Here is a 27,667-nt window from a genome sequence, read left to right as displayed (position 1 = left end):
TGGTGGCCAACACCTTTTAGAGTCTAGTCTCTAAAAGGTGTTGGCCAACAACGGAGCTCTATGACAGAGGAATACGATATATCAACAATGACAATACTTGTTAGTAGATACATTCATTGCTGGTTTGGCTGGAAACATGGGATTGGCTGACCATAAGACAATATAGAATGTCACCAACCTTATCACTTAACAGGGTGTTAGCATAGGCAGTGATAGCCACCATGGCTGAACAGACAGAAGAGGGCACCACCTGCAGAAACTTTATCGACAAAACACTCCAAGGCAAAAGACATCACGCTGCTGGCCACACAGTTACGACTAGCAAATCCTTTCTGGCTGAGAGGTACAGGGCAAAAACAGCATGCTGAGCATCAAAGACGCCAATAATTACGAGATCTCAAGGCCCAGTCAAACCAGAAAGTGGCACAGCAAAATTCATTGCACATCCTAGTAAAATAGGTGGTGCTAGAACTTTGGTGACGCAGTGACTGTTCACAGGACTAACCAGAGCTAGCTCATGAATGTATTCAGAGAGCTGGATAGTACTCTGACAGACGAAGTTATATAAAAGTTCAACACAGCTAATAACCGTTAAATTATATCTTCTTCTCTCTCTGGCTGTCTATTCCTTTTAAAGATCTGAACAGTCAAGACAATTCACTATTGGGTAATGACATGTGTTAAGTTTACAAAATGGAAGAATTTGGACTGTTTAATGCTGGAGTGACAGGGCCTTTACAGATTACAACTTTGACTCTAATATTAGACTCTAATTAGACTGATATTGTTCTTGATTGGACTCTAGAGATCAGACAGCGTTTGCCCTTTCTTACACATGGCTGAGATACTGGCTGCAGGGTGTGTGTTTTGCCCCTGGAGGTGACAGCAGACGGTACGGTGTGTGAAGGGGGGACAGCATTGAGATTTGGTGTCACTGGTTCCCTGGTTTCCCTTGAAGCTTGACAGCAGCAGAGGTTTTAGTACGGCTGGGTGGCTGAGGGGTGGAGGAAAGACAACCCGAACCTCATGGGACTAAGAAAGTAAAAGGCACTTCAAAAAATTGTAACAAATTCCAGTGTTACTAGATAGACTATATATAGATATATACTGTATGTATACACAGGCATTGTCATATACGAAGGAATGCAAATACAGAGTATAAACACTTGACTTTAAATACATTTATATATGTATATATACATATATTTGTTGTATGTAATAATATATTTATTTATTTATATATATATATATATATATATTATATAGCTGGCAATAATAGGAGATTAAAAAAGAAAGGAATAGATGTGATAAAGCGCATTGTGGTTTTTAGGTTTGTTGAGGTTTTTTGTGAGGGCAAAACTTGTGGCATTAAGTTTCAGTTGCTGTGCAAAAAACTGAAGAGTTGCATAGGCAAGAAAACAAGTGGTTCCTAATCACTCAGTTTTGACCTTTAAAAGTGGTAGGTAAGAAAAAAGCAATCAAATACAACATCAAAAGTAAAGTTAATATAGTGTGTTCCTATCCAAATGGATAGCACAGATTGCTTTAACTTCCATGAACCAAAAAAAATAATTTTCCCCCCCTTAATATCAAAGAAGCGAGAGTCGGTTCAAAGTCAGCAGCTTACTTGTGCAGGGCATGATGGAATGGTATGTGTGTAAATAGACTGCTTATGCAGTGCGTGGTGTACATGTACGTCCAGGAAGCCGAGGGCGGCCACAGCTGCTGTGTGCTGAGCCTACAGCTGGGTGTCCTGGTACTGGAAGGAGTTGGCGGTGTAGTATCCCGGCACTGCCTCTGACTCTGCCTCCTCTTGGCTGGGGTAGACGGGACGTCCCTCCTTGGAGGACGGAGGAGTCTGCGGTTCAGGACGGGAGCTGGAGCTGGAAGGACACAGAAAATGAGTCCTGCCACACTTCCAGTATAACTTGTGCATCACTAGCATGGCAACATCTGCTGATTGACCATGTGGCAAAGTCAGTCCACCACTTCGGTCCAGACATAAACATCTCAACAACTGCCATGAGATGGTGTACAGACATTCATGGTTCCCAGATGATGTATTCTAATGACTTTACTCATCCCTGACTTTTCATCTAGTGCCCCCATGAGGTTGACAATTTTGGTTTCATGTGAAATATCTTGACTGTTGGATGGATTGCTGTGATACTGAAGGGCCCTTGAGGATACATTCTAATGACTTTGGTGATCCGCTGATTTTTCTATAATGGTGGTATGCCACTCCATGATTTCTAGCTAATTGTCTGGCTGTTACCATACGTTGCATGTTGTATTGAAAGCAGTGCCGCCTTCAGCCTAATCCCCCAGAATGGGTTAACATGGAGGTCAGCTCCTGTGAGAATATTTCTTTCCCTCCCTTGCTGGGTCTGCACTTCCTTTAACTTATTTTCTACCAACCCTGAGCCTCTTATTTTACTCAGATTTGGGGCTCATGTATCCAGTCCATCATAACTAAGCCCTGTTGCCTTTACACTTTCATTACAGGGTTCAATCTTCCCCAACTGCTTTAGGAAAGGCCTTCAATGTTTTAACTAAGTTTTTATTGAAACCACTTTTGCATATCAGTTTGGTTTACCAAAACCACACTTCTCAAGAACCTGCAGTTTAGGCATTAAGTGCATGGCATGGTTTTCCAGAAGTCCAACACAAATGCTATAGACCAGTGGTTCCCAAACTTTTTTACATCAAGGACCCCTATAGTGACACAAATAATAAGAAAGTGAGCACATCTGAATGTTGCTAATACTCCCTCACTGTGCAAGAAAACTGTGCACACAACTACGGTAAGTAAAGTAGGTCAAAGTTGAAGCACAGAGTGTGTGTGTAAACTGTGATGGATGTTTACTACAGACAGTTTGGCTAATCATTTTACTGCCTTACTTTATTGTCTGACTGTTTGTGTTGTGACACATTTAAACTTGGTGATTGGACTGATTCAGATATAGCAAGTACAGACAGTAACTTGCTATGTAAAATCTTATTGTACTAGTTAGAAATGATGGCAAAAAGGTTAAAAGTTGTATAAAACCAGAACCTCCCTTTAACTGACCCTATTGTATAGACTAACTAGAACCATAACCATACAATTCAGTCCAAATGGGTTAAACAATCAAAGACATATTCCAATTATGCAGTTACTTATGCTTGTCAGCTTTTACAGTACAAGTAATGACAGTCCATATATATATATATATGTACTGTATGTGTATATATGTGTTATGCCTGTGTATGACATTTAATTTTAAATATATAAATATATGGTAAGACGTCAGAATAAAATGTATTTTCCATAATGCAACCTTCCAAGCCTGGTAACACATATTTCAAACTCTAATTGGTTTGTAAAGCAGGCTTACTGTTAGAAAAGGGTAGTCAGCTGACCATGATGACATCACTTATTTACTCAGACCTGACAAACCGCCTCCACAACCAAAGAAGACATTACACAAGTCTTTTCACAGGATTGTGTACTACTCCTCATGATGAGTAACCAATATCCTCTTTTATGTGTATAGGTCCTGTAAGTGCTTGTGTGTATTTGGGCATGTGTATAACAACAGAGTGAGGGATTGATAAAGTATTGTGGGATCAGTAAAGTATAGGGCTAGGGTTAGTTTGCAGGAGGTGATGGGACAGTGAGCTGTGAGATAAAGAGCTGCACATCTCCAACTGCTCAGCAACATAACCCCCTCCTTTTACTGTCCTGCTGTGAGAGGAAAGCTCCTGACTGTGTGTGCAGCATGAATCAGATGGAGGTTGCTCCTTGCATGATGGAATAAGTACAGGTGGAGAGATGACAGCAGCAGCAGCTTCTCAACAAGTGTTTGCTGCAGTTAGGACTGGGCCATATGGAGAAAATCAGATATCACTCATATCATCTCATCAAATGTTTGACCAAATTCATTGATGTCGATATTGCAATATTGTAGGCTTGACAATTGTTGCTTTCACAAAATATATTCACAATTAGATTTTAGATAAATAATCAACAGTAATGTTGATACAATGACTAAGTGGGTAAAGGCAAATAATAAAATAGCTAGAACAGTCTGATAAGTTCAGAAAATGACATCACTTTACTGTAATGCAGCCTTTAACACCAGGAAAAGACAACACTTAAACCATATCCCGATATGATGATATCCAAAAACAAAGATGATATCTAGCCTCATATATCGATGTCGATATAATATTGATGTATTGCCCAGCCCTAGCTGCAGTATTAAACACACGTGTTGCTGCAGCCAGAAACTACAGGTGTCTCCAAGTACACCAGGAAGGAAATCTTAAGAATTACAACTGTAAAAACTTGTGTTAGTTGTCTGTAGTCTATTACTTCTACGGTCTTTAATGCGGTCAGTTGACGGGTGATATTCTCTCTCTTTCCCTAACAATACAGGCCTCTCAGGCTCCACCATCAGTGATATCTTGTAAACTGGGAGGTTGGCAAACACTGCAGAAACACAAACATGCAGACACACACACACTCACAGCAGAAACTTGGAAACAGTCCTATGGCAGTATTGAGCCTACCCGATAGGCTGTGGGCGACTGTGATCCAGCTTGGCTGTCTTCAGAGGAACAGCATAGATGTCTGGGTGCTTCTGGGCAATTTCCAACTGGAAACACAGATTAGATGGTTAAAGTCTGTTACGACCGGTATCCAAACTAACGTGCAGTTTCTGATTAGAAAACAACTTTACTGCAAGAATTATAACAATGCAGTTCACTTAAAGAAGTAAGTATAAATATATATCAATGCAAGACCATGTTTCAATGATAGTAGAATCATTTATACAATGCTACTGAAGATATTGCATTCACAGAAATCTCATAACCAAGGGATCTGTGTATTCATTAGACTTGGATCGCATATATACAAGACAAAAATCTAGAAAAGACCTGTTTTCTCATAATCACAAGATACAGATCTGTTCATGATAATAAGCATAATATGTCTCCAGTTGTTTTTTCTTTGGTTAATGCAATGTACATCTATTCTACGCACTCCATTACAATTGTAAATCCAATAGGTTTAAGAAATAAAAAACTAATAAAACAATCCCCTGCTCCAGCACACGTCAGACTCATTCATGCATCATAAACCCAAACCAGAAACATTTTTCATACACACTTTGCACCATTCATAGTGACATTTTTTTAACATCAAAGTTAACCCCATCATACTGTCGTCCCCACCAGTCATCTCTTCAATGGGAAAGCGTGCAACATTACACAAAGAACAACAAAGAACATAACCGGATTTCTCTAAATTACCACAGGCAATTGCTGCCACCATGACTTTAAATAGATATAACTGGCTCAAATATTGTTAAATATCGTTATAGTATATAAATATTGTTTTAACAAAATCTTTTTTGACATGGCTATAGATAATGTGTGGCTGGATTGATGATACTTTAACTGTGTCTCATTCCATGCATGAAATAAAACTTGAACAATGTGAAGCAGTCATTGTCAGTTTTCTTTTCAATGTAGTTTACGATGTCTTCTCTGACTGCATCGTCTTCTCGTTTTAACGACATACCATTTACTGAGAGATGTTGATGGAGACCCAGCCCTGTCCCAGACACTGCTGCTTCTGCGTCCCTCACTACCTCATTCATTCATGCAGGAATACTGAAAGACTACACCCAGTATTTTTACTTGGACTATTGGATTGGATTACGTTACTGCCACACTACTTAGATATCACATTGTGCAAACTGTTTATTGACTCTATATTTGACCTGTATTTTTGGTAGACTCTTTACTGTATTTTGTATGTTTATATTTTGCGTATTTAATGTGTAACTTAATGTTGTCTCGCATGTGTATGCTTGGCCTTGGCCAGGTTGTCGTTGCAAATGAGAATTTGTTCTCAATCGGCCTACCTGGTTAAATAAAGGAGTTTAATAGTCAAAGCCATTATCTTTATTGTTACTATACTTGCCACTGTCCTTCATACCAAATGCTATAATAATTATGAATCATATTTCTCCATATCTGTCTATCTGTATCAGTGTCTCTGTGTCCCAACCGGCAGCGGCAGATGCCCGCCCACCAAGAGTCAGGGTCTGTCTGAGGTTTCTGCCTAAAAGGAAGTTTTTCCTCACCACTGTTGCACCAAATGCTTGCTTGCTCTATCTGTAAAGTGTCCTGAGAGAACTCCTGTTGTGATATGACACTATAAATAAAATTGAATTGAATCTGACCACAAAGCTGGAATCAGAGGCTCACAGACAGGAAGAGGAGACCAGACATCTTTCCAGGTGTTGGCGAGTACCACTACATATGTGAAACTCATTCTATAAGGTCTTTAGGGTCTCCAGAGGGAGCTGACTGAAGTCTGATAAATGTCCTCAAGTGATGTCACATGAGTCAGCGTCGGCTGGGTCTGAAGACTACAAGTTTCATAATGAATCCATAGATATGGATCTTTTGCACTTGATTAGTCTGCACTTTGCTCTCTATTTGGTGAGCCATTCATCAAGCTACTGGAACTATTGTACCAGCTATGAGATAAATATCGTGATTGGCCCGAGATAATAATGTTTAATCACCACAAAAATCCCTTCCTGGAGACACATGGCCAGTGGTGTAATGTAAGTAAGTACATTTACTCCAGTACTGTACTTCAGTCCAAATGTTGAGGTACTTGTACTTTACTTGAGTCTTTTCAGGCCACTTTCTACTTCTACTCCGCTACATTTCAGAGAGAAATATTGGACTTTTTACTCCACTACATATCTGTTACAGCTTTAGTTACTAGTTACTTTAGTTACTCCACTACATTCATCTGTTACAGCTTTAGTTACTAGTTACTTTACACATTAACATTACTGCACACAGAACACATGTAGTTTATAAAATCTGATGTTTGATTCTAAAGTAAACTAGCCAACAATATAACGGCTACAAGTCACGCTGAGATGATTAGACCATTAAACACAAAACTGGTTGGAGCCTTTACACTTTCTACAAGGATTTTTCAGCTTTGAGTACTTTTACTTTTATTACTTTAAGTAGCTCACGATACATCCAAAGTAGGCTAAGTTACCTGAAATGCAACGATGCATATGTAACTTATTCTCTTCGAATGATTTTCTGTCTGAGCAAAACATTCATCGCGACTGCATGATTTCCCCGTAACTCAGTAATCTACAGTGGGCAATTCGGCACTGTAAAGAAAAGACCTTTACAACAGCAGGTGTGGTAAAAACACTACCACTTTTGTCCAAATCAGCCACTAGAGTCAACACAAACTGAAAGTTACATATTGACCCTTTAAGTAAAGGATCTGAATACTTCTTCCACCACTGCACATGGCCATTGATTTAAATTGCGGAGATATGTGAAATCAGCAAACTTGTTTTTTCCTTTTGTCATTTTCAGCCGTAAGTGTAACGTTTAAAGATACATAGTTAAATACGGAGGTCTCTGCTGTCTTATTTCCTGTCCTGTGTAGCTTGGCTAGCGTCTCTTGAACCAAATCTAGTCTTAGGAACAGCAACATGTCACCGCCGGTTGGACTGACTGCTGGTTTGGGTGGTCATTTTCTTTAGTCTGTGGCCCAACAGGTAGACTAGCTCTCCAAGCTAACGCTAGTCAAAGTGTTGACATATGAAAGCATCAAACATGTATGTTAGATGGAGATGAGAGTAGATCCAGTTGTTCCTCGTCCCCGTTTGCTTAGTGCCGTTAAAGTGTATGTACAGGACACAGCTTTCTAACCGGACGTTATTGTGAACAAACATTATGATGTCTGTTACTAATCTGATTTACATCCTTACACACCTAGTGTGCTGTACTAGTATGAACAACAACACCCTGTGCTGGTATATACTTTTGATAGGCCTGGGTACCGAATTTAATACTTTTTAGGCACCGACCGAATTGCCTCTTATGCCTCGTCATTCAATGCCCAATTTCAATACCTAAGGAGTAAATCTCATTAGCGTCAGGGAGCCAATAGGCATGGAGCATGCTTCTACCAAGATCTAATAATGATTGTGATGGCTGTCTAACGTTACACGTCGTAGAGATACGCAGGAAAAACTCTACGTTACACACACAGAGGGCTGACCAATCAGTAAACTCCTACAGCAGCGATCTCAAGTCCCTGACTTCTGCTGTGTGTAATACACCTCATGACACTACAGATGACCAATGGGAACACTGAGCTATGCCCACCCTGGCATTCTGCGCCTCCTGCAGTTCCAGCATCCTTTGGGCTCGGGCGAAGTGATCCATCTTCTCGAAGGCCTTGATCTTCCCCAGGAAGGACCTCAAGGACGGATCGTCCACAGGGCTGTCCTTGGCTGCCTCCTCCTGCTGCCTACAGCCCGTTGCACTGGGCAGAGGCACGGGCGAGTGAAGTGAAGCCTCCACCGTGTTCCCGCCACTGCCGGGCCTGGGCGCGGCGGGGGAATGGGGCGCTCCCGGGGGCCACAGTTTGCTACAGGAGTTGAAGTGGTGAGCCGGAGGGAGCGGGCCGGAGGAGGCAGCCGACCGGGGGATGAGTGGCGGAGGGTCGTTGTTGCTGCTGGCGGGGCTGCTGCTGGACGGAGAATCGTAACTTCGACTGGAGCTGGGGGGTGGAGGGTGGTGCTGCCTGTGGTGATGGCGTGGGCTGCTGGAGTCGTCCCTCAGAGACAGTTTCACCTGATCAAGGAGGGGAAGCGTTAGAGCCAGAACAGGTACTTATATATAATCAACAGAAGCATTGGAACACAGACTAAAGAGACTTTGATCACTCAAACAACTATTGTGGTGGAAGTTCCAGCTTAGGAACTCGTGCTATGTAAGTTGAGACAGTGGTACCCCAGGTCTCATTCAGGTCAGTGTCCAACATAACCATAGCTGTATGATAAGACAATGCTGATCTTCCTGCCATGGCCATAGGGAAAGCACACATTTGTCTGTTTGGAGATGTTTGGGCATCCGCAATATCTTTGTTTACACTGAAGGTTCAGCTAAACGTAACGCCCCCAGCATGAGTTTAAATACTCCTTCATGAAGACTGGAACTTCAGAGAGTTGGGACGGCACGACACGATAACACGTCGTGGTTAAACTTTACTGCCTGCCATAATTCTTTCCTCAATTAAGTTTTCATGAAATGATCCTGTGTACTTCATCAGTCTCCCGAACATTCTTTACGTATGTAAAATGACTTGTGCTGCTCCTGAGCATTCAGGCCCTTGTGATTGACTTCTGATTGTACTGTACCACATCACCATCAGGGGACAGTGCAGCAACCAAATCAAAGCTCTTCTACATTTTGGGGCAGTAAGAACAATGAGTCATTGCTGATTGTTCCATTAAAATGCAACGCAACTTTCAAGCAAATGTCTGAAATTTCAAGCAAAATGAAATGTGAATTCGTTTTTTTTCCTTCAAGTGCCTTCATGCAAATAAGAGGACGCCCACACGATAAGTCGCACACCAGTAACTGTGATACATCATAGCACTTGCTTTTGTTTTTCAATTAAAAATCCTGCATGATCCTGCATTGTTCTTATAAGCTGATATGATGATAGAGAGGGGTGTGACATGCAACCAGGGCTCCCATCTGATCCAGAACCAGTGAAGTACACCTGTGCTCTTTTTCTTACTTTTTGGATTTTCTGGTGAAGTGGAGTTGTTTTTGCGATATAACAGCCCATCCCTTTTTTTTAACTTTTTTTTAACAGTATTGTAGTTATGTATTTATGACATTTTTTAATGCACAAAATGAAAATGCACATTGCAAGATCCACACTGTGAACAGTAGTACATTTCTGTGTTTGAGAAAGTAAATGCAAACTACATCTCATCTCTAAAACCAAAGTTGCTAAACAAAGATTTGGTTATACGTTTCCTAACAGGATCTGCTACGATCAACCCTTTTCCACTGCAGAAACCAAACATCTGCTAACATCCCATAATGTAAAACATTACAGACCTTGTGAGTCTTTAGCGCGAGGCTCTTTCTTGTGTTTCCACTGTATTTCACAAAGGGACGCTTCAGATACACGCCATTAAAGGCTAAAACAGACTGACCGAATTGTTTTGTATGCTAACGGTTGTGGATAGACAACAATGGTTGCCTTATATGCCTTATATTGTTATATTGTCTTTAATCCTTTATTTTTGTACAATCGTATATCTAATCTACTTTTGTCTTGATGGCTTATGTTTACATTTCTGCCAGATGCCGTGTTTGTTGTCCGTATTGTCATATGGTGTCTGCTTGAGCAATCACAATCAACAGCTGCCGCTAACCTCTGAACATGACATTTATTTGGTCGCATAGCAAGACCTTCCTCCACAGCGCTGCAGAGGAGGGTCTGGTTAGTTCACAGTTCCCGGATGGGAGAAAAGTGTGCTCTGGTTTATTGGCACTTCTTCAAACCAATCACATTCTTCTTGGGGGGTGCTAAGCTCTGGACGGAGCCACGGTGCCTCTGCTAAATAGTCTCAGGAAGGAACTTGTTTTGGTGGAACATGTGTACGTTCAAAAGTAGTTTTAGTCGCGCGACAGATAGTCTAGCTAGCTGTCTGGATTTACCCTGCAGAGATCTGAGGAGCAGTTAACCATAGTCCTCACAAATCCACCGGAGGTTAGAACGCCAACACAGAGACAGAGGAAGGGGACGGACATCTGGCCGAAAAAGAGGGACATCCAGCAGAATTTCCGGCGGTACAGGAGCAATCCCAGAAATGAAACGTCATCGATATAGACAATCCTTATTGTGATACGATGTCACATCTGCTTGATCAATCACAATCAACAGCTGCCAGCTAACCTCTGAACGGGACATTTATTTGGTTGATGCGATTAATACAGCGAGAACAACAGTTTGACATCCAGGGTCACTCCCAGGTTTCTCAGTCTTGTCCAGGTTGAGTTTTAGGGGGTGCAGAGACATCCACTACAAGATGTCAGCCAGGCAGGCAGCAATGAGTCAATGTCAGATGGAGCCTTTCCATGTCACCTGGTAGGAGCGAACCCGTCAGGTAGGACGGCCTGAGACGCCCAGTCCTCTGAGGGTGGACAACTTAAGTATCACCTCCTGAACAGAGCCCAGATTTAGTTCCAGGAGCGCGTCCCCAAAGCGGGAAGAGAACAGTGGAAACAAAAGCAGAACCTATGATAATGGATATTTTTTATGTTACCTTTGAGTTCTTGCAGTAGAAAAGGACTACATTTTTTTTGGTTCTTCCTGGAGAGATGAAACAATTCACTTAAAACTCCACAATAGGGATCTTCAACATTTTTTAGGCCACGGGCCCCTTAGCCTAAAGAGAAACGGAGCAAGGACCCCAACTATACAGTATATACTGTATAAAATAAGATGCATATCAAACTGGGTCAGATGGATATAAATGAATGGATATTAATATATGATATACACATCATGTATGTGTGGAACAATGAATACTTAAGCTTAACTGTATGGCTACCTTAGTGGCTACCTTACCGATAGTAACCCAAGCTCATCTTCAATGTGTAAATTAAATGTTACGGTTTTTTTTTCACAAATAGGCCAATTCATCTTTGCTATTAATATGTTGGGTTCATATTAATGTATATTTTCAGACATTTACATTTTTTTGAAATGAAACTTTCAAAAAATGATCTTTTTAACCTAATTTGGTGGCACGCCTGCATTAACTCTGATGAGCCCCTGTTGAAGATCTCTGCTCTACAACATTTTAATACTCAACAAACACTACTGGATCTAGTAGACTAGGAGGGCATTTAGGATAGTTGGTATGTTTCAGTGGTAGCCTGGCTTCCCACCCTTTAGGATTTATGTAAAGACAAATATGTCAAACAACACTGTTTAATCTGACGTTAAAGCTACAAAACACAAATCTCTGTCTAGAAGAGAGGAAAGCACTAGAAACAGTGTCAACTGTTTTCATTCCAACTCAACAGCAGCAACAACCCCTAACTGTTTTCTCTGAATACAGATGGATACTAATCATTGATATCAGCTGCAGGGATGTGTTGTTGGAATGGAAAGGTGAACACAGCTTTAGGTTGAACACCACTGCTATACACAAGCCCACCACCATGTACCAATAAGTGAGGGGGATTCTGGGTACCCATCTGGTCCACTGAGCTGAGGTCGGAGGACTCGGAACTGCAGGGAGAGTGGTTTCTCCATATCAGGCCGTTCCTCAAAGGGAAGGGCAGTTTGTTCCTTTGGGTGGAGGTAAAGAGCTGCCGGGTGCATGTGAGGTTAGAGTCAGGCTGTCATACTTACTATACTTATTCAATTCAAATCCAGTCTTTTGCGGTTTGATACACAAAGCCATATCTCTATTTAGATTTTAGTTTGCTGACAGATTCGTTGCCAAAGCAACCTTGGAGAGATTTTACTCAGTGAAGGATGCGATTTAAAAGAATTACAATACTTCAAACAAAACATACTTAAGTAAAAGTCAAATTACAGATTTTAAAAACGACTTCAAAAAGAAAAAGTACACACAAAAACTACTCAATTACAGCAACATGAGTAATTGTAATTCGTTACTTTCCACCTCTGTTAAAATGTCAGAAAAAAATGTTCCCAGGCCCACGTGTTGGATTGACAATGATATGGAACAGAGAGAAGACTCCGTGTCCCAGGTGGACTGTGTGTCCCAGGTGGACTGTGTGTCCCAGGTGGACTGTGTGTCCCAGGTGGACTGTGTGTCCCTCACCTTGCTGTCTTGTAAGAAGACAGGTGGAGGGCTGGACCTGTTGAGGACGTCACGGCTGCTGATTTTCCTCAATCGACTCCTGATGTCTGGACTGTACCTGCGCAAGATCTACACACACACACACACACACACACACACACACACACACACACACACACACACACACTTAGACTACTGTTGCTCCTTAATATCTTTTCAGTTCAACCTTCTTTAAGGTGTGTACAGAATACACTTGAATACACAGAATAACTTGTGATGCAGTATTATGGATTATAGAAGTAAATCGTAACAGTTTATAATAACCACCATTAATAAATGGTAAACAGATTTGGTAAACTTTAGTTAATAGTTATTTTACTGTCAACAAACAATGGAACGATGATTTATTATGTTTTAGAATAATAATGCTAAGTTATTTGTAATGCTATAATTACTTTATCATTAGTTTAGTGTCATATCAAATAATTACTTTATGCATGTAGATAGATAATTAATGGTTTGTCAATGGTTAATTGTTTTGTAAACTAATCTATAAAAAGTTGGTTATTATAAAGTGTTCTCATATCTGAGCCAGCTGGATCTGGCCTGCAGATGGCAGCGGCGTCCTGCACCACTGCGTGTCTGACATCTTCAACAAACACATGTATCTTCATACAGCACTTTACACTTAGCCAAGACAGGCGCAACATATGGCTGATGGTCTGTTACTATGGTTACTGTCTCCACGCTCCAAACTAAGTCGAAGTCTCTTTGCGCTGGAACTTTGTATTATTCTGTTTATGCTATTTAATTCAATTTTAGCTTATTTGTATCTTCCATTTGATTTTCTTACTTTTCTAATCCAAGTGAAACATCATGAATGTCTTCTATGAAAACTGTCTGAAAGTGTGCAGCATTAATTAATTAATGTGTATGATTCATCGGAGCGTCTCTATGACGACCATAATAGCATGGCTGTTAAGAACATGGAAACAGTTCTGCTTTTAGATGTGCTGCACATTAAAACATGTACTACAATACCTCTGAATTATACTGCAATACTTCAGTAAATTTACTCAGTTCCCACTAGTGTGTGTGTGTGTTTAGCTGTGTGTGAGTGTGTGTGTGTGTGTGTGTGCGTGCGTGCATGTGCGTGACTCTGACCTCCTCAGCTGTGACAGGTTCAGACGAGCGGCTGATGGCGGAGATGTGCATCATCTCCGCGTCGGGCTCGTTGTCGGTGTAGGCCCCGCCCTCGTCGGCAGTGTCGTCGAGGTCAGAGGTCAGCCGGCTGTCCATGCTGAGGTAGTCGGCCGACATGGCAGACAGGAAGGACAGGCGCTCCACGTCCTGGCAGTCCAGATCACTCTCTACTCCCTCCAGCTAGAAGAGACACATGATGGATCTTGGGTGTACAGGAAGGAAGGATAGACAGACAGACGGATAGCACGAGAACAAGAGAGAAGAAAGAAAGACAAACAGAGCCGAGCTGTAGAGCACTACTGGCAGGAAGTAGGAAGACACAGTGAGCATGCTCAGAGCGCACACACAGGTGGCTGCTACTAAGGTGACAGAAGGGCAGTCCGTCCACTACACACTACTGAGATACTACCCTCCTACTGTCAGCTCAAACTAAAGACTGATTTATGGTTCTGCAGAGGCTCCACGCAGAGCATTCGCCGTAGCCTATTGTACGTAAGTGGCCTGAAGTTTACTGTATACTTGTGTGTTGGTGTGTGCGTCGATCTCTTTAGGTGAATAGCAGGGCCGGCGTGTGTGTGTGCGCGGAGAGAGTGATGGTGATTAGCTTCCGAGCAAGCACCAACTCTAGAGTCCTAGTGAGAGAACCAAAGTGTCTCCCCTGTTCTTTCTGACCACGGGGGGAGATCCGGAGCAGGAGAAGTTAACCCTCTCCTTGATTTCATGTTGTTTATGGAGAAGCAGAACCAGGAAATGAGAGACGTGCGTCGCCGCGACATGTAGTTACATTTTTTGCCCGTCAGGCTACGGCGTAGGGTCGGTATCTACATACAGTACCCATTTGATGCAGAAGCATAAATTGGCCTCAACGCAGTCTAACACAACAGTGGTGTAATAAATCCTCCTTCTAATGTTCACTGTGTTGTTTCCACTGTATGATCATTCTGCAGCATGCAGTCTGTGCTGCTGTGTTATTTTATACTGAGAGGTGTTTCTGTTATTTAGTCTACTACCCTCATTGATATAAATAATGTGGACACAATAACAGAAACACACAAAGTACAACCAAATGAAAACAAACAAGCATAAAAGCAGAGTGAAAAAATATAAAGCAGAGACCCTGGTGTAACCCCTCGTGCTCCTGATGGAGTTTTTACAGCCTTTTAAAGTTTTGTCCATCATTCCTATCAAAGTGTGAGAACACTGAATCACCAGTCTCACTGCGGAGAGCTGCAGTCACACTGACTCTGCTTTACACGTTGAAATGTACTGTATGTATAAATAGAACTACACTGCCTGACAACAGTGTGAAAAGGGCAAACCACATGAGTTACACTTACACCTACAGTATGAGTTTTTGGATCTGTTATAAATGAACTTAGCTGTGCATGAATGCAGTGAACGACATGGCTGCTTTCCATAATACGGCTGAACTGGGGATCCGTCTGAAATCTGACGCTCACGTTGTAAAACCAGTTTCACTGTGTCCCCAGATTTTAGTGATGAAGCTTGTGAGATAGCTGTCATCAGAACTGAGAGGAGTGGTGGCCAAAACCTACAAAAACGCTGCTAATTTACCTTTACACTTAAGCTGGGGCAGATTCAAGGCCTAAACTTTCGGTGTTGATCAAGAGTTGCATTAAAAAGTGAACAATGTCCATCAGGGTTCAAGAGTTCAGTTCATGCTACCAGCTTTATAAATCAAATGAACTGAATCCCTTTGTCAAGCCATAGCAAAGCTCCTGCTATGATTTCATGTTAAATGATATGACTTTCTGTGGGGTAGTTTGTATTTCTTTTTTCTTGGCTTTCCATTCCAGTAAAGATGAGAAGTAAAGAACTAAGAAGAATAACACAACTTAGCTCCCACAGGGTAGTAAAAAGAAAGACAGAAAGGGGCAGAAAGTAACACCCAGATTCCACCAATTTTCACTAAAATAAAATTTTTCTACAAACAAAACCTCAATACATCCAGATACTCCGAAAGGTGCTTTAATTACACAGAAATTTGACAGCTGGGTAGCTCACCTGGTAGAGTGCAGGCCAATATACAGAGGCTCAGTCCTCAACTCAGCAGCTTTTTATTCCCCCTCTCTTCCTTTTCATGTCTAAGCTGTCCTGTCACAAATAAAGGTCTAAAATGCCAAAAATCTTATGAGTGTGTGTTTTTACCTTGCCGTCAGAAACCCACACAGCCTGCATCTGCTGCTCTCTGATAGAGTCTTTGACGCTGCCGTACCAGGCGTCGTTGGCTGAGTTCAGATCTATGGTGGCTGGATGAGAAAACCATCCAAGCTCAGCATACACACTCAAATTACAGCAAATATACATCTACAGCAGTACGGCAGTACTGTATTACACCTGAGTGAATGTCTGCCTTTATGAGGGATGTACCAGTGAATAAGTGAGAGCAGGTCTTCCTCAGTTTGACGGCCTGTTCGTACAGTTTGCGGGCACTGCGGTTGGAGTTGGGGGCGATCCTCTGTCTCAGGGCCTTGATGCCGTGCTTGCTGTCGGGGTTGAAGAAGATGACGATGGGGTACCACTGGGTGTAGTTCAGGGTGTCCACTGCCTTGGGTGTCACATCCAGCAGGGCGTGCTTGTCCTGTGTGGTGTGAGGAATGGGGAAGATTGTTAATGCTTTGGATCAGATCACAGTGCAGAGCGTCTCATCGTTCTGCAATGTGTCTCTTTCATCCAAACTTTATTAAACTAACATAATGCAATCAACAGTCAACAGGGAAACAATTGACTGTCCGCATGCAAATGAAAAGTTCAATAATCATAGCAAAATACCTCCATATTATACTGCAATACTTAAATGTACTGTGTGTGTGTGTGTGTGTGTGTGTGTGTGTGTGTGTGTGTGTGTGTGTGTGTGTGTGTGTGTGTGTGTGTGTGTGTGTGAGTGTATGCACCTGCTCGATGATTTGTCGGATGGTGTTCAGGCGGACCACTCCTGAGGACTTCTCAGATCCGGCGTCTTTAGGCTCGGTTTCTAACGTAAGAACACAGAGACAATGGACAAGTTATTGAGAAGCAATACTGGGACATGTATTGTCTGGGGAAGAAGACTTAAACACATGGCAGAGACTCACTGGCAATAACAAACAGGTTGGGGATCTCAGAGGCCAGCTTCTCATTGGCTGCGTCTGCGATGGGGCCGAACAGCACCACAGGACGCCGGAAACCCGCTGCAAAGGCGCACACACACACACACACACACACACACACGCTGATACAGTTTCCACTGAAAGTCAAGTGGTCTTAAACAGAACCTGACCAATATCAATATTTGAGATTTAATAAAAATCATGGCTATACTGTATGATGTTGATATTCATTTTGTAACATAAACAATATTTGAAGTGTTCTCTCTGGTGGACAGACTATGTCCTGGACACTTTATATAATAAAGTTTCTAAATGACCTCTACTTATAGAGCAATATATCTGTGAATCAGCCAATATGGTTATGTTGTTTTAAATCATTTTTGTAAAAGTATCAAGTTTTGGCTGTGCCCATACTTAATGTAAATGCTTGTTAAGAATATATATATATATATATATATATATATATATATATATATATATATATATATATATATAATTCAGAAATCTTTCTATTGAGTAGGAGCCAGTAATCCCATCGGACAGGAAAAGACTAACTACATGAGTAAGTGATGCCTCAGCTGGTTTCCAGCTATCACATAATGGTGATGGTTGAGCCTGTGGACAACTGTATCACTACATACAATGCACATATGTGATTTAGATGGTCCCTTTTTCTGGACCTCATGAGAGCATCCTTTCTCAGTCCAAAAGATTCCGATCCTGTCTCAGATGGACTATGGACAGACGGTTTAGCTGCTGTGTCTACGCCCTTCAAATAGAGACAGAAATAGAGTTTTTGTCGTCCCTCTCAATCCTTCTTCAACTAAACCAGAGCACCACACCGAAACCAACATAAGGTTCAATAACAGATCACATTTATTTATTACTATTTCCCCAGTATTTTCATATGCAGCGAAGCAGCCACCTTCTCGGAGCACCACTCGTTCGTACGCTGGGAAGCGGGTGGCCAGTGTCTGACCGCTCAGGTTTTCTCTGCTCTTCCTCAGGTCCTTCCTCTTCAAAGAACGTTGACCTCGCAACCGCCAGAAGTCCGCTCGATCGCCCGCAACAGCTTTATGAGAGTTCTGGACACTGGCCATCTGCTCCGCTCTGAAAGGGAGAACAAATACATAAATTTTTCTGTCTTCACACAACTGTTACTATCTACAGATGTTCCGATGCATTTTTTGCTTCCTGATACCGACTCTGATACCTGAACTTGGGTATCAGCCAATAGTGTGTCATATATTTGATCATGTTTTAACAGCAGTATACTACCATCCCTGTATGGATGGGATATGATTTCTATCTTTGCCGTCAGCCTGTGTAGATTTTCTTCGGTTCTAAATTGCGTGGTATCAGATCGGTGCATAAACTCCAGTACACGCCGATACTGATACCGATACCAGCATTTTAGGCAGTATCAGCGGCTTTTCCCATACTGGTATCGGTATCAGAACATCTCTATTACTTACCCATTCATTATTCACATATGTGTTCGTATATACAGAACAACGGCTCTGAAGCTTTGGAGTGCATCAAACTTTTCATGAAACAGACAAACTAATTTTAGTTCTTTTTTACAGATCTGTATTAATATCTGAATGTGCCAGTCTGATTGAGCGTCTGTTAAGTACTTTAAATAGTTCATCACAGATCCCTCTTCTTTTAAATCTACCTTCCAACCAGAAGAGGGAATTATCTTTTAATGTCCTCTTTGTCTCCAAAGCTGACCGTTGCTGTTGTTCTTTCTCAGCGGTGACGTAAAACACATCACTCGAGCTTCTGCGAGCGGAAGCTGCCCGGCGACACCCTTTAGTAAACATAGTCATACGGAGAAATCCAGAGAGAGATGTGTGGAGCTGATAGTCTTCATTAGCTTTGTAGCAACTCATTTGGCAACGGCTTGAATGTACCGGATGTTTATTAAAATTAAATAGTTGCGCACTATAGTTTTAAGAGGCAAAGCTCACATATATAATGCAATGTAGAAAACATATTTTACGCTAAAATATTCAATAACTTTAATTTGCCCTAAAAATATTGAGTGGAAGAGGTAATGTTGATTTACATTTGTGTGAAATAAATTTCATTCAATGGCTGATGGATGGATAGATGTTGAGATAGATAGATAGATAGATAGATAGATAGATAGATAGATAGATAGATAGATAGATAGATAGATAAATATAGATAAATATAGATAGATAGATAGATAGATAGATAGATAGATAAATATAGATAGATAGATAGATAGATAGATAGATAGATAGATAGATAGATAGATAGATAGATAGATAGATAGATAGATAGATAGATAGATAGATAGATTGTCTTTTTTTGTGGAGAACTTTACCATCTCCTGTAGATAAATGCTTTAGAAGTAAACTAGATTTACTTAGATATTAATTGAACAAATTCTGCATGCAAGCATTTTTGGAGTGTGTGCTATCATCAAAACACACAAGACTCATACCAAAGCATACAACTGGGACACATGTTGTCTCCCGCCAGTGATATCCTGAGCCTCTGGGCTCTGGGCCTTCAATTGCAGCAGCATTACCTCTGGGGACAATTAGTGTAATGTTACAGAGTGCAGTACTGCTGTGCATCTTTAGTCCTAATGTAGATGAAAGAAGGTTAATGAGAGAGACAGCATATTCCAATCTTTGACAGTATTATACAGACATACATAAAGTATTTGATAATGATTAGGTTCCGTCTCTGTCGTTTTATTTGGGATCTGAACACTGTATAGGGACCTTCTATTTTATTTGGTTTGTAGCTATTTGACCTCACCTTCAGACACTATGTGACCCTGTGAGGGTTGTCATGGTGACCTGACTTTGCTCTGGGCTCTAACTCTCAGTGGACCACTGACTGACTGACTGACTGCAGAACGGTGGCTAGCAGCTGAACGTACAACTTACATTTATCAAAGAACATAGGACGCTCTGCTGTGTTAGCAGTAAGGCAGAAAACTCTAGAAATATAATCAAACATTTGATCTAGCATTAAAAGGTGTTTTCCATGCTGTGTAACAAAATGCCTCAGATTCATTTAAAGAAAGACATACACCCTGTACACATCTTGAAGCCAGTTTGAGTACTTTCAAAAGTACTACCAGTCTGTGTACACGAAGAAACTAAAATGGCCCTACCTGCTCTTGTTGGGGATGATGCCTTTCTCCAGCAGCTGCTTGTCCTTGCCAACACGGACTGCCAGCCAGTTGCCGAGCTTGCCATCATAGAGGGTGTCCACCACCTTGAAGATGTCCCCCCGGCTGAAGGCCAGGCTCTGAGGAGTCTCCTTCTCATACTCAAAGTGAGTCCGGATGAAGAAGGAGTCTCCCCGCCCCGACACCAAGATGTCATTATAGACTGGGCAAAGCAAAAAGTGAGAGATGAAGAGAAGGGGCATTAAAGAGAGTGAGAGAAAGGTGGATGTAGGACAGGCAGCAATATAACGAGGCTGAGACAACGTGATGACCACTAGATTCTGATTGAGGTTCTCATCAAGGGCGTAAACCACTCTCTTACCTCAGAGTGGTTTGGTCCACTGCCTGTTTTAGGATCTGCGCTACACTCACGGTGACAGTCACATCGGTAGTGACAGGAATGTAGTAAGTAGGCGGTTCAAAGCTGTCTTATTCACATTACACATCAGATTAAGTTTTTCTTTTCTCATATAGAAATGATGCTGAGTAATTAATGAATTAGTCATGACAAAAAAGTTCGCTATGTTAGTGTAATATAGTGTAACGTTAGCTTGTTGGATAGAAATGCACCCACTACAACTAACGTTACCACGGCGATAAGCCTTATTTATGTGTGTGAACTTATGTTAGGGTTAATTTTGGAGATCTACAGTTGTTTTTTGCTCAATATGAAATTAAGTGGCTGATCAGTTAAGTATATATCCTCTGTCCCAGACATAACCTAATATTTATGTGGAGGACGCAAGATCATTTTAGAATTATAATATGACCGCGTGGTGAATCTATGAACCTAACTCATATTCACACATCTGACGTTAGCTTAAGATTTGTGTTGTTGTTGTCTAGATAAAATGACAGAGAAAAGAATAACAGACATAAGATCTTTTTTCAGTAGCCTACACCAAAACGCTGAGTAAGTACAATAAGTCCTCATATCAAGACAATTTGGTAACATCTTTATAAGAATGGGTGCTTATGGAAATACTAAGGTCACTATGTCACAGGCAAAGGAGACAGAAAGAAGTGAGGGACAGAGGGACAGGGAGACCAGGGACAGTCAGGTGGAGAGTCTCAGGTAAGTGTGTTGAGCTTAGTTCATATTTTTGGAGGTGTGTGGCTGTCAGGGTGAGCAGATGAGCTTTACAAATGGCTCACTAATTTACATTATGATCAGCTAAGCTAGCTGTACAAGTGTACAAAAGTATTGTATTTCTTTTATAAGGGGACACTTTTTCAAAATAAGTCATTAGCTATGTTTTAAGGTATTTTTGTGGCTTGATTATAAACAACTTAAAAATAAATACATGATTTTAAAGAAGAATATTTCGGTCAATTTAGTCAGCTTTTTTATTGAATCACGGGAAACACTGAAAAGGAGGATAATGGTACAGTCTCCATGCTACACTAATGATAGTACTAAGGCTTTCCTCTGTGTATGCATGTCTTCTACGAGTATAATTGTGGCTGTATTATTTGTGTCCCCTTCAAAAATTGCTCTTCAGAAATTTTATGTTTATTGTCCCCCCCTACTGTTAGATCAGATTTACGCCCTTGGTTCTCATACTTGGTTGAGGTTGGAGTGAAGTCTGATGCTGCTGGAGGTTGAGCTCTGGGTAGTAGCAGCCAGAGGCAACTGGGTCAGAACACCACATGCACTTTTTGAAACATCAAAATGCACAGTAATATACTCCGTTAAATGAATGCAGCTAATGGATAAACTACCCGCCACCCTTTAGAATGAACCAAGCAGGCCTGCCTCGTTGCACCATCCAAATGTTCTTCAAAACTTAAAAGCGAAGGGGTTTGGAGAACAGCAACACAGAGAGCGGAAGGTGAGGGGCATCCGGCTGGGGAGCCACACGAGGGATGTCAGGTACTTATCCTGGAAATGTTCCTCCGTTGATCCAATCAATGCATGAGATGATCTCAACTTTATTTTCTCTGACATGTTTTATTAAATCTTCCCTGTGGAGTTGTTTAACCTCTAGCGTATGGAGCTGTGAGCGGGTCGCTGTTTTGTTAATCTCGTGGATACACACAAGTACGCACATGCATGCTATGTGCCCGTGGGTGATGCCCGGTGATACACACTTTTGCAAATAGTTTCACAGTATTTCACTGATCTACAGACGGCAGTAACACGCCAAGACATGCTGCTATGTGCCAGCAAAGTCAGAAGAGGAAGACTGCACCCTGCTAAACATGAATGTAAACAAAGCTGGATTTAAATACTTGTTTTATGTGGAAGGAAATGCATTCAACGTATTTGTTAGACCTAAAGGATTCACACAATGAGTTTAAACTGAATGTAATCATAACTTCTGTTTGTTTAAACTCCACAGGGCACGTCTAACTAACTTATTGACTTTAGCTCTTCTCATCAGAGAAATAATAGTTCCCATACGAACACAATTTAAAGGGTATTTGGTTGTGTTGAGCTCTCATACAGCCCATATAAGATTATTTGAGATCATGTGTCTGAATTTTGACACTTGGGTTCTGTGATGACAACTGAGCCATTATTTGCAGAATAATGTCCATGTGTGCAGTTGAAAGCTTAATAGAAATAGTAAGTGGACCTTTGAGATGAGACTGTTTTGGTTCTCAAAGGTTATTTTCCATCCTTCCATTCTCAGTTTCCAGTCTTATTTGCACATTCAAAACAAAAAGCACATATTTGTGTGACTGGAAATAAAGCTCCCAGGCTGCTCCAGGCTGCTGCGAGGCTTCCTGATTTGATATGTGTGGTCCGACAACCCGCTGACCCAAAAGGACCAACAGTCATACTGAGGACTGGCTGCACACCAGGCTTCATACACACTGTGGACTGCAATCTCACACAGATCAAATTCATAAAACAAAGGCTTTCCCTTGCTTAACCTTCTTCTAGTTGAGTACACTGTGAGTTACATACTATGTACTGTTGTGGTATTATGAACGTTTTAAAGACTGTCTAACTATCTTTATTGAAATGCCAGCTTTACACAAAAAAACAGTCTGATCAAACAAGGTCATGTTTTCATCATGGAGCAGGACTGGGTGTACTCAGTTTCAAACTAGGATTTACTAAATCTGGATGCACAATTTTAAACAATTAAAAAAGGAACAGTTTGACATTTTGGAAATATGCATAGCCAGTTTTGTTGCCGGGAGTTACATGAAGATAAGATAAATAATACCCCTGTTATCTGTGTTATTAGGTCACAGTAGCTTAAGATGCAAACAGTTAGCCTAGCTCTGTCCAAACCAGCTCCTCTATGCTCACTAATTTACCATGTTTTATCTTGTGGGTCACATCCGTACAACAAACAAAGAAGAAAAGGACATGTTGTGGTGTGCATTTTGACTTGTTGTTGGTGGTGGTGATGATGATGATGATGATGATGATGATAGGATGACAATAAAGAATGTACTTGTAGTTTGTTGTTGACGATAGGGAATGATATGTCTCCTTGACGATAATTTACCTACTGTAAGCTATACTGTAAACTGTTGTGTATGTGCGTTTTATACTATCTATGTTTTTACGCCTGTTACGACAAGTAAATAATCATAACAACTTGTGGCGATTCCCCAAGGTTCTGTCCTGTTCTGTTTACAGGGTATATCCTGCCCCTTGGGCAGATAATCAGTACGTTTAAAGGTATATCTTATCACTGCTGTGCAGATGATATTCAATTGTATTTGTCCTTTAACCCTCAGAACATCGCAAAATCATATATCAAATATATCTGGTCCTCTGAGCCAGGCTTGTTGGCTGTTCCTCACCTCTGGTCATTTGTCCGTGTTATGTCTTGATTTAGTCTTTTATTGGGAAGCACTTTGTAATGTCTGTTCAATTAAAAAAAGGAACTTTACTACAGACCAAATAGTTGTGTGTAGTGCCATTCCTTTTAATCTAGTGTTGGCTGAAGCTCTGCTGAAGACATCCCATTATCACTAAGCCAAGCTTGAACTTATGAATATTTGCAGAAAAAATACACAGGCATTTGTCTTACTGTACTTGGGAGGACCTTGTATGTAGGGCTGGATTAAAATAATCAGTTTGAGTGATCTGATATTGATTCATAAAATCTAGAAATCAATCTTTTAATATTTGCCTTTTCACCATGGACGTATAATAAAAAGTACTTCAAACTAACTTTTGGCGGGTCAATTCTTAATGTAAACATTCACCTGGTGCATTATAAAAAAAATAAACAGAGTTGCTTCTGGCTTGTACAATTTACAGCATAAGTTCTGTGAAAATCTCTTTTATATCCAAGCAAAACTGGTATTGTAACTGAAACTTCCCTAACCTAATTGCTATAGATAAGAGTCTGAAATTGGCGATACCCAGCCCTGATATATTGTATTTGTCCTGAAATGTAAATCTAACCTGAAAATCCTCCAAACATTCGTCTTATCAAAAGTGAACCTTACAGTCGCCTCGCTGGCCTTTCTCATCTCGTCCACTAGCATGTGTTTCTCTATGAGGACGTGCCAGCTCTCTCTGATGGCCTTAAATGTCCTCTCAACACACTCACAGTCCTCATGTCAGGTCAGTGCTCTGCTCCATTGTGATGTGTTTCTGCTTCATAAATAGATTTCTCCACTAAAAAGGCCAAAGCAGAGCCACAAGACAAATGTGCTGATTACATAACACAGTTGGAGGCATGTGCCAATGTGTGTCACGGTTGGTTGAACCAAAACTAGCCTGCCTGGGTCTAAAAGCCTGGGGGACCAAGCTGGTATTTCCATCATTAGATGGAAACATCAGAGAGAGAGAGAGAGAGAGAGAGAGAGAGAGAGAGAGAGAGAGAGAGAGAGAGAGAGAGAGAGAGGGGTGTAGTGTGAGTGTGACAGCTGGCAGAGCATTGTGGGAAAGTACACTGTGTTCTGGGATATTCCACAAGTTGCTGACAACCCTACAACTGAAGTCAATTAAAACAGCCTTCCATCATTCTAGCATAGCCAAAAACTACTATACTGTACTATATTATACTGTACTGTACTATACTATACTGTGCTATACTATACTGCACTGTACTGTCTCATTTCCCCATCGGTTCCTATTGGAGATGTAAATCTTCAAAAACAATAAAAAGGCTCAGGCATTTCCTGTAGTTTTTTATCGAACAGGAAATAGTGACTTTGTTCGGGACTACTTTCAGTTGCAGATTAATCCACATTATGGCAATCCATAAATTATTAATTGATTTGATATCTTGTGAGTAATTTGGACATTTTGGCCTGAAGAGGTAAAGCAAGAAAGCTTTCTAGGGGGCTAAAAGTGGCAATGAGGAGAATGGGGGATCATCTTCAGACTGGGACGATTTGCTCCCGATTATGGCACTGGATGCCAGGTTGTTCCTTTTATAGATAAAGAAAGTTGTACTATTATTATATAAGTTGTATTAATGTGAGAAGAGTATCTGTGTGGAGGGAATGTTTTACCGTCAGGTTTGCTCTGTGCCAGGATGGTGACCACTTCCCCTTTAGGAATCTCCAGCAGGAAGAGCACTGCTTCCTCTCTCACTACACCTTGAAAATCGACATTGTTCACCTTCAAGACACAAAGGGCACAATCATTAGGACGCTTTGCTCTTCAGATGATAACACTCAAAGTTGTCTCTCTGAGCGGATTGTTGTTTATGAAATGGACCTTTAGGATTTGATCTCCGATGCGCAGGCCCTCTTCCTCAGCAGGACTGCCCTCTTGAACACTAGCAATGAAGATGCCGACATCATTTCCTCCTGCTAGCCTCAGCCCCACACTGTCTCCCTTCTGGAAATTCACCATCACTGTGTTGGGCCTGCAGGAGGGAACATACATGCTGCCATTAACACTATGGGCCAGGGTTACAAACATGAAAGGGCAAAGCTAATTTTCTGCACAAACCTGGCCCTTGCAAATGTTAAATACTAATAAGTCCAGTGGAATGTGTAACCAGTCACACATCCCGTGTTTTTGTGTCGCCTTGCATCGATGCTGCAACTTCAGGCTCCATCTCCACCGCTCCGTTTTGGTTTTTAAGTGTTTGAGTTTTGAGCCCTAAGTGATCTCGGTGTTTTCATCTCCAGTAGAAGAACTAATCTCTGTTTAAACTAACACGCCCAAATCAGAGCAGGGGGAATGAGAGGGGGAAACGCCAGAGCAGGGGGAATGAAAGGGGGAAACACCAGAGCAGGGGGAATGAGAGGGGGAAACACCAGAGCAGGGGGAATGAGAGGGGGAAACACCAGAGCAGGGGGAATGAGAGGGGGAAACACCAGAGCAGGGGGAATGAGAGGGGGAAACACCAGAGCAGGGGGAATGAGAGGGGAAACGCCAGAGCAGGGGGAATGAGAGGGGAAAAACGCCAGAGCAGGGGAAAAAGGGGAAACACAGAGCAGGGAGAATGAGAGGGGAAACACCAGAGCAGGGGGAATGAGAGGGAGAAACGCCAGAGCAGGGGGGAATGAGAGGGAAACGCCAGAGCAGGGGGAATGAGAGGGGGAAACACCAGAGCAGGGGGAATGAGAGGGGAAACGCCAGAGCAGGGGGGAATGAGAGGGGAAACACCAGAGCAGGGGGGAATGAGAGGGGGAAACGAGCAGGGGGAATGAGAGGGGAAAACGCCAGAGCAGGGGGGAATGAGAGGGGGAAACACCAGAGCAGGGGGAATGAGAGGGAGAAACGCCAGAGCAGGGGAATGAGAGGGGGAAACGCCAGAGCAGGGGGAATGAGAGGGGGAAACACCAGAGCAGGGGGAATGAGGAGGGGAAACACCAGAGCAGGGGGAATGAGAGGGGAAACACCAGAGCAGGGGGGAATGAGAGGGGAAAACGCCAGAGCAGGGGGAATGGGAGGGGGAAACACCAGAGCAGGGGGAATGAGAGGGGGAAACACCAGAGCAGGGGGAATGAGAGGGGGAAACGCCAGAGCAGGGGGAATGAGAGGGGAAACACCAGAGCAGGGGGGAATGAGAGGGGGAAACACCAGAGCAGGGGGGAATGAGAGGGGAAACGCCAGAGCAGGGGGAATGAGAGGGGAAACGCAGAGCAGGGGGAATGAGAGGGGGAAACACCAGAGCAGGGGGAATGAGAGGGGAAAACGGCCAGAGCGGGGGAATGAGAGGGGAAACACCAGAGCAGGGGGGAATGAGAGGGGAAACACCAGAGCAGGGGGGAAATGAGAGGGGAAACGCCAGAGCAGGGGGAATGAGAGGGGGAAACGCCAGAGCAGGGGGGAATGAGAGGGGAAACACCAGAGCAGGGGGAATGAGAGGGGAAACACCAGAGCAGGGGGGAATGAGAGGGGAAACACCAGAGCAGGAGGAAAGAGGAGGGGAAACGCCAGAGCAGGGGGGAATGAGAGGGGGAAACCCAGAGCAGGGGGGAATGAGAGGGGGAAACACCAGAGCAGGGGGGAATGAGAGGGGAAACACCAGAGCAGGAGGAATGAGAGGGGGAAACACCAG

At 42.2% G+C, this 27,667-nt stretch overlaps 1 protein-coding gene across 7 annotated transcripts in view; it reads right to left on the bottom strand.

The window, feature by feature from the left end:
• Positions 1–699: 699 nt before the first annotated feature.
• LOC120560521 (tight junction protein ZO-2-like) overlaps positions 700–27,667 on the bottom strand; it is an 86,400-nt gene continuing 59,432 nt past the window's right edge. For 4 of the 7 annotated variants that reach the window (XM_039803129.1, XM_039803126.1, XM_039803125.1 and 1 more), the window contains 14 exons: positions 25,870–26,020; positions 25,662–25,770; positions 20,169–20,388; positions 17,934–18,118; positions 16,994–17,089; positions 16,814–16,893; positions 16,290–16,500; positions 16,068–16,168; positions 13,860–14,078; positions 12,717–12,824; positions 12,091–12,234; positions 8,215–8,685; positions 4,555–4,640; positions 700–1,883 (listed from right to left, as the gene is read on the bottom strand). In XM_039803129.1, the coding sequence (XP_039659063.1) occupies positions 1,739–1,883; positions 4,555–4,640; positions 8,215–8,685; positions 12,091–12,234; positions 12,717–12,824; positions 13,860–14,078; positions 16,068–16,168; positions 16,290–16,500; positions 16,814–16,893; positions 16,994–17,089; positions 17,934–18,118; positions 20,169–20,388; positions 25,662–25,770; positions 25,870–26,020 (2,326 nt within the window). In that variant the 3' untranslated portion in view covers positions 700–1,738. Of the gene's footprint in view, positions 1,884–4,512; positions 4,641–8,214; positions 8,686–12,090; positions 12,235–12,716; positions 12,825–13,859; positions 14,079–16,067; positions 16,169–16,289; positions 16,501–16,813; positions 16,894–16,993; positions 17,090–17,933; positions 18,119–20,168; positions 20,389–25,661; positions 25,771–25,869; positions 26,021–27,667 lie in introns of all 7 variants that reach the window. The other 3 variants (XM_039803132.1, XM_039803128.1, XM_039803127.1) reach the window with 2 other exon arrangements.

This window comes from Perca fluviatilis, chromosome 6 (assembly GCF_010015445.1).
Source record: "Perca fluviatilis chromosome 6, GENO_Pfluv_1.0, whole genome shotgun sequence".
Classification (NCBI taxonomy): Eukaryota; Metazoa; Chordata; class Actinopteri; order Perciformes; family Percidae; genus Perca; species Perca fluviatilis.
This window is presented reverse-complemented; position numbering and strand designations above follow the sequence as displayed.